Source organism: Manacus vitellinus, unplaced genomic scaffold, assembly GCF_001715985.3.
Source record: "Manacus vitellinus isolate BGI_N305 unplaced genomic scaffold, ASM171598v3 scaffold_12_pilon, whole genome shotgun sequence".
NCBI lineage: Eukaryota > Metazoa > Chordata > Aves > Passeriformes > Pipridae > Manacus > Manacus vitellinus.
The window spans coordinates 4,523,418-4,537,952 of record NW_021938949.1 but is presented as its reverse complement, the minus strand read 5'-3'; the positions used below and the strand labels follow the sequence as shown (position 1 = coordinate 4,537,952).

At 50.8% G+C, this 14,535-nt stretch overlaps 1 protein-coding gene across 1 annotated transcript in view; it reads left to right on the top strand.

Moving 5' to 3' along the window:
• The window catches only part of LMF1 (lipase maturation factor 1), a 150,725-nt gene that overhangs the window by 130,326 nt on the left and 5,864 nt on the right, over positions 1 to 14,535 (top strand). The window contains exons 8-10 of the mRNA XM_018067618.2: positions 48 to 201; positions 2,675 to 2,858; positions 11,940 to 12,052. Of these exons, the coding sequence (XP_017923107.2) occupies positions 48 to 201; positions 2,675 to 2,858; positions 11,940 to 12,052 (451 nt within the window). The remainder of the gene's footprint in view (positions 1 to 47; positions 202 to 2,674; positions 2,859 to 11,939; positions 12,053 to 14,535) is intronic.

Below are 14,535 nucleotides of genomic sequence, written 5' to 3'. Positions count from 1 at the left end.
CAGGAGGGAAATCACCTTCCTCTGGCCTGGTTGTGTGTCCCACACAGGCTGCCACGTCCGCAGAGTGGTGAACATCTCCTTCGGCCTCCTCCTCGCCTACCTCAGCGTGCCCGTGGTCCTGAACCTGCTCAACTCCAGACAAGTCATGAACACCTCCTTCAACCCCCTCAGGATAGTCAACACCTACGGAGCTTTCGGGAGGTACACCTTGTTTGATGGCACTTCCTGTGGCTCTGCTCCTCTCCTGGGATATTCCAAAGCCACACAGTCTGTGTGCCTTGAATCTGAACAGAAATCCTGCCGGGAGCCAGTAGACTTGGAATATCTGTTTGGGAGAGAGAGGGAAAAAAGGAGCAGGTTTCTTTCCCACTGAACTACATTTTATGGAATATCTGTTTGTGAGAAGGAAGGAGAAAAGGAGCAGGTTTCTTTCCCACTGAATCACAATTTATTTTCTTTGAGCCGCTTTTAATTGGCTCATTCTGTCGAGGCAGCAAATGGAACAGCAGGATGAAAATCTCCATAAGAGAGTTCATCCAGTGGATACTCTTCACCATCACCAGCCCTCTTTATTTATGGGGAACCTCTCTTCCCCTGTGCACTTCTGCTCTCCCTCATGTAAATATTCACAGCAGTTCTTGGGTAGCAGATTTTGGGCCAACAAAAGGAAGTGCTTTTCCCAACGAGTGACTTGGGGAATTCGTTGCTACAGGAAACTGCAGAGACGAAAGTATAAGTGGCCTCAGAAAAGAAGATTTGAGAGGACAAGGCCAACAGCAGCCTGGCTGCTGCCTCCAGCTCAGGAAATCCCAGTCAGGGCTGCAAGGTGGGGTGGACAAGGGAAGAATCTCCAGCTGTGTTTGGAACCAGACTGGTTTGGGCTGGTTTTTAAGCATCTGAGTCTGGGTTTTCTGGGGACTTAAGCTTAGGTGAGCCACAGCTGGGCTCAGCATAACCCTTCTTGTGTGCTGTCCCTCCCAGCCTCTTCCAGCTGGGAAGATGATGAGGAACAGGGCTGCACCATCAGGTTGTTCCAGGGGCAACAGCAGGGCCAGACCTCTCTCCATGGACCTCTGGCTTTTCCACCACCTGGTCATGGTGGCCATGGGATGTTCCCCAGAGGCCTGAAATGAGATGAGGGATGGGCAGCTCTTGGTTAATGGTCTCTGGACAAGGTCCCACAGGAGAAGCCAACAGTAAATCAGTATATTTTATAGAAGGTGAAGCAGTTTGGCTGTTAAAGGTCTGGCCAAGCAGCTGAAGGGGAGGAGCAGGTCTCACCAGGAGCACTGGAGGCGCAGAGGACACGTCAAAGGAATGCGATGTTTTCCCCGATTTTTCAAATAGCAGAAATTTCTGTGGAAGGAAAAAAAGCTAGGAAAAAAATTATTAAAAATACCAACACTAATTGTTGAAAATGTGAAAATTTCTGCTTTTTTTTGAGAGTGGGAGAAATAACCCCTGAACCTCTTTGAAGGCTGGAGTGGGGAAGCTACGGGAGATTGTTTTCTTTGGGTTGTTGTTCTTTTTCTTCTTCAGTCTATGGTTTCTGTTTCAACAGTTACCAGGACCTAAAGAGCATGTGATGAAATGCTGCTGTAATATGTTTGTAATTCCAGCCTATGTAAACCAATAAAAAGAGGATTGCAGCTTATAATGAATATACGATTATGTGAAACTTGACATATTTTGAATCACACAGTAGGAACATACTTTTATTAGTAATTTGGTGTCCCTGATTTACAGTGTGTTTCTAACCATTGGGCAGCTGGCCATGGCTCATAACTCAGCCCAGTGCATAATATGGGATTTGGCTGGAGAATCCAGAAATCTATTAAATGTAGGTAACAATTATAAGCACAGAATTCCTTGGGTTTGGAGCATCTGTCCCTGGAAGCATCGGGGGAGAAGCTGGAGGCTGCATGTTTCCAAACTTTCAGGTTTTTGGGTTGGAGGAAGAGAGACCAAAGTTTGAAAAATTTAAAAGGGTGTTGGGAGCTGGACAGCTTTTATGGGCAGATTTAGGTGGTTCTGTGTTCCTTGTGGGAAGCAGCTCTTGGGGGCAGGGAGTGTCACTGGCAGCTCCTGGAGGACTTGGTGGTGGTGTTTTCATGGCCTGGAGTTTGCCATCCCTGCTGCTCTGTCACAGAGGGAGTGCACATGACCTGCCTCTGATCCAGACCCACCCATTCCTGTGGGAATCATCTGTTTGGACCATGGTCCCTCCTGGGACTGGCCCAGCTGCAGGTGATGGAGGGAAGGACGTGGAATTTGAAGCTTTCTCTGTGCTTTGCTGCTGCACAGGGAAAAGGCTGCTGGGCCCAGAGGTTCTCTGGGGCTTGACCCATCAGGATCCAACTGTGCCACCAGGCCAGTGACTCGTGTCCCACAGTGACTCTCATGAACCAGTGTTTGTAAATTTGATATTAGAGAGAAATCCTTCCTTGTGAGGGTACTGAGGCCCTGGCACAGGTTGTTCAGAGAAGCTGTGGCTGCCCCAGCCCTGAAAGTGCTTAAAACCAGGTTGGACAGGGCTTGGAGCAACCTGGGCTAGTGGAAGGTGTCCCTAAGGGAGCAAGATGAGCTTTAAGATCCCTTCCAACCCACACCATCCCATGATTCTCTGATTTTACACGACTTCAGACAAATAACAATATCCTGTTGTATTCCACAGCATTACCAAGGAGAGGACAGAAGTCATCCTTCAGGGGACATCCAGCCTGGATCCCAATGACCCCACTGCTGTGTGGGAGGAGTTTGACTTCAAGTGCAAGCCTGGGGACTTGAAGAGGAGGCCGTGCTTCATCTCCCCCTACCACTACCGCCTGGACTGGCTCATGTGGTTCGCTGCCTTCCAGGTACCTGCCCTTGGGTGCTCCGAGACCTGGGTCTTCCTTGACCAGGAAAAACAATTAACAAGGATTTACTCTGTGCTGGGAAGCCTCAGCTGAGTTAGTTGTATTCCTAAAGGGTGTCTGCTACTGGTGTGATGAAAGTCTTGGCAGTTTTCTGGGAGGTTTTTTAATTGTTTCTTGGCAATAGCGAGGATCGGTGTTGGGGACACCCCTGGGGACACCAGCCCCCACTGCCCACCTGCCTACACATGGGTAAAGGGTCCCTCAAAATGGTTTCCCCACGTGGTATCAGCAAACAGGTGACAGCCATAAATTAAGTAAGAGGGTGGGAAACTTGTAATATTAATTCTCGTGTATCTTCGAGCTTATTTTGCAAATCTTGCCCGCGTGACACGAGAGCTTGGACTGGGGTTTACAAAACTGAGGCTTGAGTGGCATGAAGCAAACCCATCTCAGATTATCCCTTTGTTCCTGCATCCTCTCCTGGAATATCCTCTTCCCTCTGCCCCAAACTCATCTGTTTGCTTCCTTTGTGGTATTTTCGTTTCGGCGCCGCTGGGATTCCTGGGCGATGACATAACGCTGGTGCTCTGGCCATGCTTGGGTATTTACCCCGCTGGTTTGAGCGTGCTGGAATTTCATTTAATCTGCCTTAGGTATGCTTATCCCTCAGGAAAACCACAGCCAAGCTTCCAACTCCAGCCTGGCATTCCGGAAAGGTGCAGAGGGCAGGTGGGAGCCGGTGGTTTAAACCTGTGTTTTGGGAGGGCTCTGAGCGGAGGAGAAATCAACTCATCCCAGCAAAGGTTGTTTCTGAGATGAGAGAAAGGCTGTTTCCAGGGTAGGAATGTCCTGAAGGTTTTAGAATAGAAAGGGATCTGAGGTCTGAAGCTGAAGGAGGGCTGAGCACAAGTCCTGCTCAGGGATGCCAAGGGATGCCGGTGCATCCCGGTTCCATCTCTCCACAGGGCCAGGCCAGGTGTTGGTGTACCCAGGAAAGAGGAGGAAGAGGATATAACTCAGCCTCTTCACATCTTTATTATTCGTGTTTAATTCCTTATTGGTGTTTAGTTCCTAATTATTAGTGTTTGATTCACCAAAAGGTTCCCCCAGGTGTTTCTGTTCGCCTGGACACCGGGGGTTGCTGGAGCCTGTTGAAGTGTGTCCACAGCAGCTAATTAGCAGCAATTAGCATTACGGGTCTCCTTGCACTGGCAGGAGGAGATGGCATCCCTCCCATAGGGTGAGTCTGTCAGCCCTGGAGCCCTCCATCACCTCCCACTATGGCAACACCATCTGGAAATGGGTGTGTTGCCCCTTCCCAGCCATCCCAGTGTGTGCTTCCTGCAGTGCTCCCATGTCCCTCTTGCCCCTGGAGACTTTCCCGGGGGCCCTCAGTGCACACAGGTCTCTGTGAAGCAGTTTCAGATCCTGCTGAGAAGGAGTATTAACAAAAGGTGCAGGAAGGAGAAAAAAACCTTCTGGAAAGTGGAGGTGACTTGTGGAAAACAGTGGGAAGGCACCTGGGCACGGCAGTGAGTGTTTTCAGCTCTGGATGTTCAGGCATGTAAATACCTGCTTAAGCATGGAAGTAAATCCCATTTGGAATGGCCAAGTTTGAACACTGGGAGCTGTATATTTGGTGCCAGCTCCTCCCTGGGCAGCCAGAAAAGTCCCTGTCCTTGGAGCGTTGTTTTGCCTCGAGTCCTGCAGGGCTGTGGAAAGGATGGGGGACCAGAAGCTGAAAGCCCAGAAGTTTGTGCAGCCAGACCAGTTTTTCAAAACCCGCGTGGTAGTTTACAGAGTCCATAAAACCGAGTTACTTCAGCCTCTGGATTAGATTTAATTTGTTTTCAGAAGCTCTGGACTGTTTCTCCACCACCGCTCACCATCTGCCCCATCGCTCCGAGCGGGCGGCCCCGGGGCTGGTTTTGCAGTTCGTTGGCAGTGGCCAGGTAAGGAGCTGACATATCCAGCTCTGACAGGCTGTGGAAAAGCCAAGGACTTGGGGGAAGGATATTTACCATCCCTTTGTGCTGCTCCTGACAGGTTCCTCTTTGCACCTCATCACCGCTTGACATACGACGCCGTCCCGCGCTCGGGGTTTCCTGCAAAACTTTCCACCTTGGCTGTAGCTGTGGGATTCACTTTGAAGCTCTGGAGCACAGGGAACCAGGCCCTTGGCACAAGGAGGGGGAGCCAGGCCCTTGGCACAGGGAGGGGGTGACCACCAGCACAGCCCTGGTGGGGACCGGTGGTGCTGCTCCACCTCTGAATCACAATTTATTACTTGCTGCCTCTTAATCACCGTGCCAGCAGTGCCATAATTACATGTATTACATGGCATTATTTTCCAGGAAACAATTTTCATGATGTTAATTTTATTATCTAAATATAATGTGCCTTTTCACTTGTTTTCTAAATCCCCTCTTTGTTCTGCGTGTCTCGCCATCCCGAGGGTGCTGCAGCTCTGAACTGAAGCCCTTCATTTAGTTCTGGCAGGGACAGAACCCATCCAGAAACATGTCTGAGTTACTTCTTCCCGTCTGCAGAAGGGGAAAACCCCCCAGGAATGTGTGGAAATCTGTGGGACCCTTTTTCAGTTGTTCCTCAGCACTGCCTCGGCTGCGCCTGCTGATCCCCCGGGCACTGGGGGCAAAGGGGGCTGGGGGGCTCCCAGCAAAACTAACGTGTCCCTCAGCCAGGAGCTGATGTTCAGGGGCTTGTTGGTCACCCAGGACCACTCCCCTCCATCAAAGCAATTTAAACCAAGGGCTGAGTCAACTTAATGCATATTTTTAAGAGGAACCACTGCCCGTGGCAGGGGGTTGGACTGGATGGGCTTTAAGGTCCCTTCCAACCCAAACCATTCTGGGATACTGTGAGTTTAATTGAAAGGAATGGCACATTTGCAGATGCCACCAGGCCCTGAGCCCTGGGGAGAATTATCAAATCCCTGAATGTTTTGGGTTGGAAGGGACCTTAAAGCCCATCCAGTCCCACCCCTGCCATGGGCAGGGACACCTTTCACTAGCCCAGGTTGCTCCAAGCCCTGTCCAGCCTGGCCTTGGACACTTGCAGGGATCCAGGGGCAGCCACAGCTTCTCTGGGCAACCTGTGCCAGGGCCTCCCCACCCTCACAGGGAGTAAATAATGGATGAAATGGCAGAATCTGATTTAATCTCACAAAATTCAGGTTAAGCACGAGGAATAACTTTCCCCCCTTGACAGTTCCCTGTGTTAGTGCAAAGACATCCTGTTTTTACAGAAGCTGGAGACAAATTGTTAAAGCTTTGTCTATCCTCCAGCTACTGATGCCAACCCTCCTGTAATTATTTGACTTCTCCTTTATGGTGGCATTTTAGGAGGAGCTCAGCCATCACAACCCAGCACTGAGCTGGGCTGTGCTGCTGGCACAGAAATACAATTTCTGGCAGGCTGTGGGTGGAATCAGATCGTTGATAAATAACAAACCAGAAAACAAAATACTGCTCATAGTTTTGGGGCTTCAAGTTGGTCGGTTTTGCTGGTAGTGGGAAGTCTGGGACTTCACAAAAGCCAGTTGTTTATCATCCCAAGGGCTTGCTCTCCACCAGTGGCAGCAGTGGAAAAGCCTTCAGTGCTCTGAGTAAGGAAAAATCAAAGGGAAGGCTTTTCCTCTCCTTACTATGGCATGAAGGGTATTTATTCTGTTTGGGGGCTGCATTTGGCCAATGCAAAGGCACCCTCTTGCTGCTTCCCAAATAATAACTGCTCAAGAAAAACAAAGCTGTTGCTGTCTTCATACTGGTTTTAAAGCTCAGGGTCTTGCTGGATTGTACCTTGGGGCTGCTCCAAAAGTCTTTTGGGATGCTCTGAGAAGCAATGTGTGTTTTCCAGATATGATGTTATTTATAAATACTCTTCAGCTGCCTTCCTGAGAGGAGAGGGAACCTCCAGCAGCAGGATTGATGCTCTGAGGTTCTCCCCTGGGTCAGAGAGTCGTGCTGGAGACTTCACGTTATCACGCACGAGCTGGAAGAGCCGAGCAGAGGTAACACCATTTATAGAGGAGGCAGATTAATGTCTTTGTGAAATGTTTTATTCAGGCCTCTGTTATCTCGCTCTCCCAGCCAGGAGGTGCTTCAGGAAAAAGCTGCATGGCAGCAGAATGGAGGAGGAGGTGTTTGTAGAGCAATAAAACCTCAGCCTCGTGCTCGCTGTACCAAGCTCAGCCTTTTACATTTCCTTTCTTCCCCCTTCTACAAACACAGGCCTCAGCTCACTTCCATTTTCCATTGCAGCATTTTGGTCCATGTTCAGCTTGGAAGGATTTTATTTTCTCCTTTCACCTGTGTTTAGCTGTCTCCCTGTGAACGTGAACAATTCCCAAGCCCCGAGCTCCCGGCTGGCTCAGGGGAGGACTCACCTCCAGCAGCACCATTGCCATGGAAGAGCCCAGGATCCCAAACCAGCCCCATATCCTATCGTGCCGTGGGCTGTATAAATAGAGTCAGACCTTGTCCATGCAGGGAATGATTATTGTCTACAGTGGCCCTTGTCCCTGCCTGTCTAGACTCTGTTCTGGAACAAAGTGACTTTTCTTTCCCGATGCAGAGGTGATACAGGAACTGTGCCAGCTGCACTGTTTCCCTGGATAGGTGGGATCTAAGAGCTGATTCCCAAAGTCTTGCTCTGCTCTCTTATGCAACCTTTTATTCCTGCCTCCTTCAGGGAGCAGCTGCTTTCCCAAGGATTTTCTGGTAGGATGGAGGAAGGGATGGATTTTAGAAACTGCCCCTGCTGAGATCCTGTACCTTAGGCCAGACCTGTGGAGACAACAGCTTGTCTCTTTGGGAATCTAATACAGAGGAAGAGATGAAATTAGGAAGAAATTCTTCCCTGTGAGGGTGGGGAGGCCCTGGCACAGGTTGCCCAGAGAAGCTGTGGCTGCCCCTGGATCCCTGCAAGTGTCCAAGGCCAGGTTGGAGTAACCTGGTCTAGTGGAAGGTGTCCCTGCCCACGGCAGGGGTGGGACTGGATGGGCTTTAAGGTCCCTTCCAACCCAAACCATTCAGGGGTTCTCTGTGGTTATTTGAGATAATGAGAAATGATGTGACTGAGTCATTAGTGGGGTGGAGTGGCAGCAAACAGCAGGGGCTGGAATAATATGAAATACAAAGGGACACATTTGTTGTGCCCTGTTTTCTGTGGGACACAGACAATGTCCCCTGAGAACCCACGTTCCCTAAACAGTGACAGTTGAAGGTGCTTAGCTAAGGAGGGGGAAACAGCAGAGGACAGAGCAGTGTGAGTATGGAGTGCAGACATCCAGGATGGTGGAATTCCCTCAGCCACCACACAAAAAACGCGGGAAGTGTGACCCTCCCCTGCCCCTGTGTCAGCCACCAGCTCCGATGTGAGACCATGCAGGGCTCCCAACCCCAGGAAATAATAACCCCGGGCTCCTGTGCCAAGTTTCCAGCTGTTCCCACATGTGCATCCCGGCGTTCCCTCCTCCCGAGCGCCTGTGCCAGCCCCGAGATTCAATAAACCGCCGCACTAATCCGCAGTCCTTTTTCATTAAATGACCAATTAAAGCCAGAGGAAAAGGGCTCTTATTATTATTATTTCAGTTGGGAACATGTTCCCTGTGGTGCTGGGGGGGGTTGTGTGTGTTTTTGGGATGATAACGTTCCCTTCACTCTGTTATCTGCACAGTTCGGTTGCTGCCGTGGCTCCCTTGCCTGGCTCCTCACTGTTCCTGACTTAGCAGTGATTTGGTTTTAGGTTCTGGAAAGTTATTAAACACTCCTGTACACAAGTTAATCTGTTCAAGGTGAGAACACTGCTGGAAAAGTGGCTGAGTGGAGAGGGAATGTTGGAGAGACATCTCAGTGTTGCTCGGGAGGTGCAGGTACCTGGTGACCCCGTGCTGGGCCACGTGTGGGTGGGAGAAGGAGCAAATCCCTGTCCCAAAGGAGCATCTGGGGCAAGACTGGCACAGAAAGATGGGGGGAAATGTCTGTATGAGCATGGCATGAGGGTGGAACCCATCAGGTCATAAAAACTCGTGGGGTCTTAGCACTTAGAGCCAGGTCTTGTTAACCCACCCTGTTATCCCTAAAACCTGATTTTTGGAGGTTCTGAGGGCTGGTGCCAGCTGTGAGGGCAGATAAGGATGATCTGGCTGGAGAGCTGCCCTTCACATCCTGTGGGTCTGCATGGAGTGTCCATGAACACAGAAGGGCTTCAGCTCTGTGGGGAGGGTCATGTCACTTTGGGAACCTTCCCCTCTGCCCTGCCTTTCTCAGTTCATGGAGTTGATGGTTTTTTCCCATGTTTAGGTCACTTAATCGTTTTCTGTGCTAAAACTCTCAAAAGATAAAAGGACTGTGGCATGTGCCTCTTTTGGGGGTCACTGGTTCCCCAGTAGTCCCAGCCTGGGTACAGCACGGGCCCAGCCTGGCATGGCAGGAGCTGCAGCCCCAGTGTTTGGAGGGCAGGGGCAGGTGTGGGAGCCTTGGTCTGTGTCCATGTGTGGATGGGGATGGAGCAGCCTCAGGAGCCATCTCTGTGCAGGGTCAGTCCCAGCTGCTTCTCTCTGTGCTTGGTGAAGATCCAAACCCTAAAGGTAACCCCAAAACACGCCTGCCTGCCTTACATGTGCACCTATCCTGGATTTTATTATTATTATTACTAATCCACTGGGTGGTTCAGGCTCTGTTTTGCACACTCAGAGCTGGCACCATCACCAAACCCCCCGCCCTGACCATGCACACACCCTGTTCTGGGTCTCTGGATCCACAGAGGAACCATCACTTTCCCACCTCGGGGGGGGTGATGCTTCCCTGGATGCAGCTCAGATCTGCTGGACTCCTTTCTTCCCCTCCCTTTGCCACTGTCTCACTTTGCAGAGCAATGAGTTAACCAGCAGGGTCCTTAGGGCTGCTCCCGGCTCCAGTGGGATCCAAACCCTGGGCAGGGGCAGGATCCAAGCCCTGGGCAGGGAGAGATCCAAGCCCTGGGCAGGGGCAGGATCCAAACCCTGGGCAGGGGCAGGATCCAAACCCTGGGCAGGGAGAGATCCAAGCCCTGGGCAGGGGCAGGATCCAAGCCCTGGGCAGGGGGTGGAGCTGCACCAGGTGGAAATTTCTCACCGCAGACTTCGCTGGGGCCAGACGTGTTGTAAATTTTACAAGAAAAACACTTTACAAACCAGAAGTCCAACTCTCGTGTGCAGGGAGCTGCTAATTAACAATTTGGAGGCCATGGGAGCCAGGGAGCCCTCACAGAGCCTCCTGGTTCTGAATCAGCCTTGGAAGGTTTGGGGGCCTCTGTCAAGCTTTAGCTTGGAGAGGCTGGTGATCCCTGTTTCCATTCTCCCGTTCCTTCCCAGCTTGCACACAGGATCCCTCAAATCTCCCAAACTCTCCTAGAAATAACGCTTAAGATCATCCTTGAAAACAGGATGTCCAGGGAGGCACGGGATGCTGAAGATCTGACTCAGGATCTTTGATCTCTGCAATTGTTGTCACACCTCTGGGGAGCTCCACGATTGTGGATTCCCCACACTGCAGGTCCCAGAGTGTCCCCTGCCCTCCCAAATCCCAGCCTGAGCTGAGCATCTCCAGCGTGGTGGAGCCGCTGAGGGACAGGGAGACTGTGATGACAGTGGTGGGGCCTTTGGCAGGGATGGTGCCAACCTTCCCTGCAGGTTTTGTGAGATTTGCAAGGCTTGTGTGTAACTTCCCATGTGATGCCAAGCTCCTCACTCCCAGATCTCTGCATCCCCTCTGCCTTGGTCCGTGGGGGTTGAACTTGCCCTGTCCCTCCTTGAGAGCCACCACCACCCCCCCCTGTGTCAGGAATGCTGGTGGAGAAAGGGATGTGCTGGAGGTTGGCCATGGGGGTGGCAGAGCACAGCACAGGGCTGCTCCTGGTGGGAAACCTCCCTGGCTCCATCCGTGCAGGGACAGGGGTGGAAGGAGCCGGGCGGTGGGACGGGACAGAACCAGGGGAATGGGGACAACGATCATTTTTTAGACGTTGTTGGCTTTAATTACTGTGGTTTTCCTCTCAACTGTGATGAGCACGGGGCAGAGCTGCCCTGCCTGGGCCGTCCCACCGGCGCTCCGTGTTTTCCATCTCCTTTCTCCCCCGTTTCCCGTAGCAACGGAAATAACAAACTTTGCCATTCCGAGGGGTTTGCGGAGCAGCTTTGCCTCCGTGCTCTGTGTCTGTCACAGCCCCGCAGGTACAGCTCCCGGGTTTCGCTTTCCCACAGTGTCCCCTACTGCTTGGAGTCCAAATTCCAGTTAGGAACACGCTGAAAAAGGAGGAAAAAAAGAAATCTTAGTGAAGTACAAGGCGCAGAAAGTCACCCAGAAGGAGAAATGGGTTTTATGGAGCCTCAGCAAGAATCCCTGCGAAGAGCAGGAATGTGTGGATTCCTGTGGGGAGGTAAATCATAGGATCAGAGAGTATCTCGAGTTGGAAGGGATCCCAGAGGGATCCTGGAGTCCAATTCCCTGCTTCTCTCAGGGAGAGGGTCCAGCTCTGCCACTGCAGCCTGGGCTGCTGGTCCCAGAGCTGCTCCCTGTCAGTGGCTCCAGGAGGAAGGAATGTAAAGAGGATGGATCCTATGGAAGGAATAAAGAGGAGGCAGGAGCTGGGAATAGAGGAGTCACTTTGTTCTGTTTTCCCTTGGATAACACAACAGGGAAGACAACCTGGTTTAAAGTGAGGGATGGATTGTCCTTTCAAAAATGTGCTGTAACTGTTCCCCTGGGGAGTTTGCTGCTCAAATGAATTATTTAAATCAAGTATTTGGGGGCAGAATGGGCAAGAACACTCCAACTGTGGCAGAGATGAGACAAACTCAGTGGAGCTCTCCCTGCTCCCCACAGGTGCCAGAGTCTCCCTCTGGACCTTGAGGTGTTGGATCCCATGGAATGTTTGCTGAAACAGTGGGAAATTCATTGTTTACCACCCAAATGAGTTGAAACCTCTCCCCAAAGACCACACAGGAGCCTTTAACACCAGTGACACTCCAGGACAAGCCCAGCAGTGCCTCACATTTATATTTCTTCTTTCTTCCCCCAGACCTACGAGCAGAATGAATGGATAATCCACTTGGCTGGGAAGCTGCTGGCCCAGGAAGAGGAGGCCTTGTCCTTGATGGCCACGAACCCCTTTGCAGGCAGAGAACCCCCCCGGTGAGTCTGGAGTTGTCCCAAGGGAGCTGGAAGCGCTCGGGCTCCGCGTTGTCCCCACCTTGGACGTGCCCGGGTGGTTTCTGTTCGTGGTTGGGTTTGTGTTTTGTGGCACCCAGGTGGTCTCAGACAGGGTGGGTTTGCTGAGGACACCAAGGTGCTGCCAGCACCGTGATGCCTCCCTGGTGAGGACCCTTTGGATGAGCCCATTCCCAGGCGGGTCCGTGGAGGGCCCAGCGTTGCTTCTCTTGGCCAGAACTTGGTGACTTCTGAGGTGGTTTCCTGCCCATCAGCTTTAGATTTTCTGCTTCGTGAGCTCAGTTCAAAACCCACCGTTTCTGGGGACCTCCTGAGGTGTTTCAAAGACAAAAAACAGCCCTGCAGAACTGGTTGTTTTTGTGGACGCTCCTCTTGGAATTGTTTTTGTTTTCAAGGAAGAGACAAAGCAAACATCAGGCAGGGAAAGGCACAGATGAAAACTCCAAGGTTTTACACAAAGGGAAGTTTTTCACAAAAGGGTCTGTTTTGTTGGTGAGGTTATTTTTAGCTGAGAAAACATTTTTGGGGCATTTTGGATCAACTCAAGTAATATTATGCTCTTGCTAATATTTTCCATTTGAGGCTCTGGGGATGCACTGCAAACAGGGATGGAGGTCCAGAGCACTGTGTGGAATGAACTTCCCCTGGAACCCCACGGATGTTTTTCACTCGGGATCCCAGGTGTGGGTCATATTTTGGGTCTTGGAGAGCCAAATCCAAGCATCTGGGGCACGGGCCCAGCGTGGGCCCTGAGCAACCTGGGCTAGTAGAAGGTGTCCCTGCCCATGGCAGGGGGTGGAACTGGATGATCTTGAAGATCCCTTCCAACCCAAACCCTTCCAGGATTCTCTGATCCTGTGATCCAGATTTTTAGCCAAGTTGAGGGCAAGGGTTGTGGGCACAGGTGGGTGCTCACACCTGGGATGTGGTATAATACATATAGAAATAAATCTATCATTTCTTTCTTTGATTTTAAACATCCCCTCGTTGCACAGTGAAGCTCCTGGGGGGGCTGACGAGCCCCTGCACCCACAGCACAGCCCTGGGCACATTCCCATGGGAGAGCCATGGTCTGCACCATCCAACCTGGGAGCGAGAAGGTTAGACTGGATATAAGGAAGGAATTGGAAGGAATTCCTTCATGGAAATGGTTGTCCAGCCCTGGCACAGCTGCCCAGGGCAGGGGTGGAGTCCCCAACCCTGGAGAGATTTAAAAGCCCTGTGGATGTGGCACCTGGGGACGTGGGTTAGTGGTGGCCTTGGCAGTGGTGGGGGGACGGTTGGACTGGATGGTCTTAAAGGGTTTTTCCCAACCTAAATGATTCCATATCCTTGGCAGGATACCTACTTTTTCAATCCAGACCCCTTAGCAATGTTTCCCTGAGAGCAGCACCCTCAGTGCTGACAGCAACAATCACATTCCCGTTATAATTTCATTTCAGCTGTGAGCAAAAACCTTAAATTCAACCCTTAGCAGTAACACCTGGAAAGAAAAGACAGTTCCATGTGGCTGTAGCTCCAGAGGTTTCCAAAGGCCATCCCTGTGCCCTCGCCCAGGATCCAGAGCCCACCTGTGGCTGCTGCCAGCCTCCATTCCCACCATGGCCCTGCTCCCTGCAGTAGCTGGGTGGAAAAAAAAAACCCTAATTTTCCTACCATATTCCCCCCCTCCCTCCACTCTAAAGGGAATTTTGAGACTTAATTATTTTCATTCCCTGCTAGACTAAATAATTAGGGGAAGGGACTGTTTTCCATAAGAACCTTACGCTCCATCCTCCACGGAGTTTGTTCTGTTAATGGAAACTCTACACCTTAAATAGCCAAGGGACTTTCAAAATGAGTTAATGCCTTCGAAATGAAATTTCGGAGACCAAAGTTTGTAGGTTCCTTTACAACTCAAGAAATTATAGTATTTTTTCAAGTGTGATAAACTTAAAATGAGAAACAGGTGACTGATTAAAAATGAGGGTATTGTTGAGCCCAGCCTGGCTGAGCGTGAAGCTGGACTCGGATCCCGGGGATGTTTGGGGGAATGTGGATTTACAAAATATTCTGGTGCAGCGGATAGTTCATAAAACACCAGCCCTCATAAATCTGAACAGGAGGGCTTTGGCTGAGAAATTAATAAGTGTTTAACACACCGTCATGGAAACAGGCTGCAACAATAAAAGAAAACAAAAATCAGATTTGCCTACAGGAGGGGAAAAAAAAAAACCCAGGTTTTTTGGGTTTGACCTGAAGTGTTCGGTGTCTCTGATATTAAATCATGTTCACTTTAGGACTTTTATTCCAATTATAGTAGCACTTTGTTGAAAAAGCCCCAACATGTGTGTGAAGCCCTGGATTTGTAGTGGTGGTGTTAGTGAGGGAGGTGGTGCTTCCCTTTGGATGCTCCCTGGCTGCAGGAACACGGGAAGAATGTGGCATTTGGGATTCTTTTTTTTTTT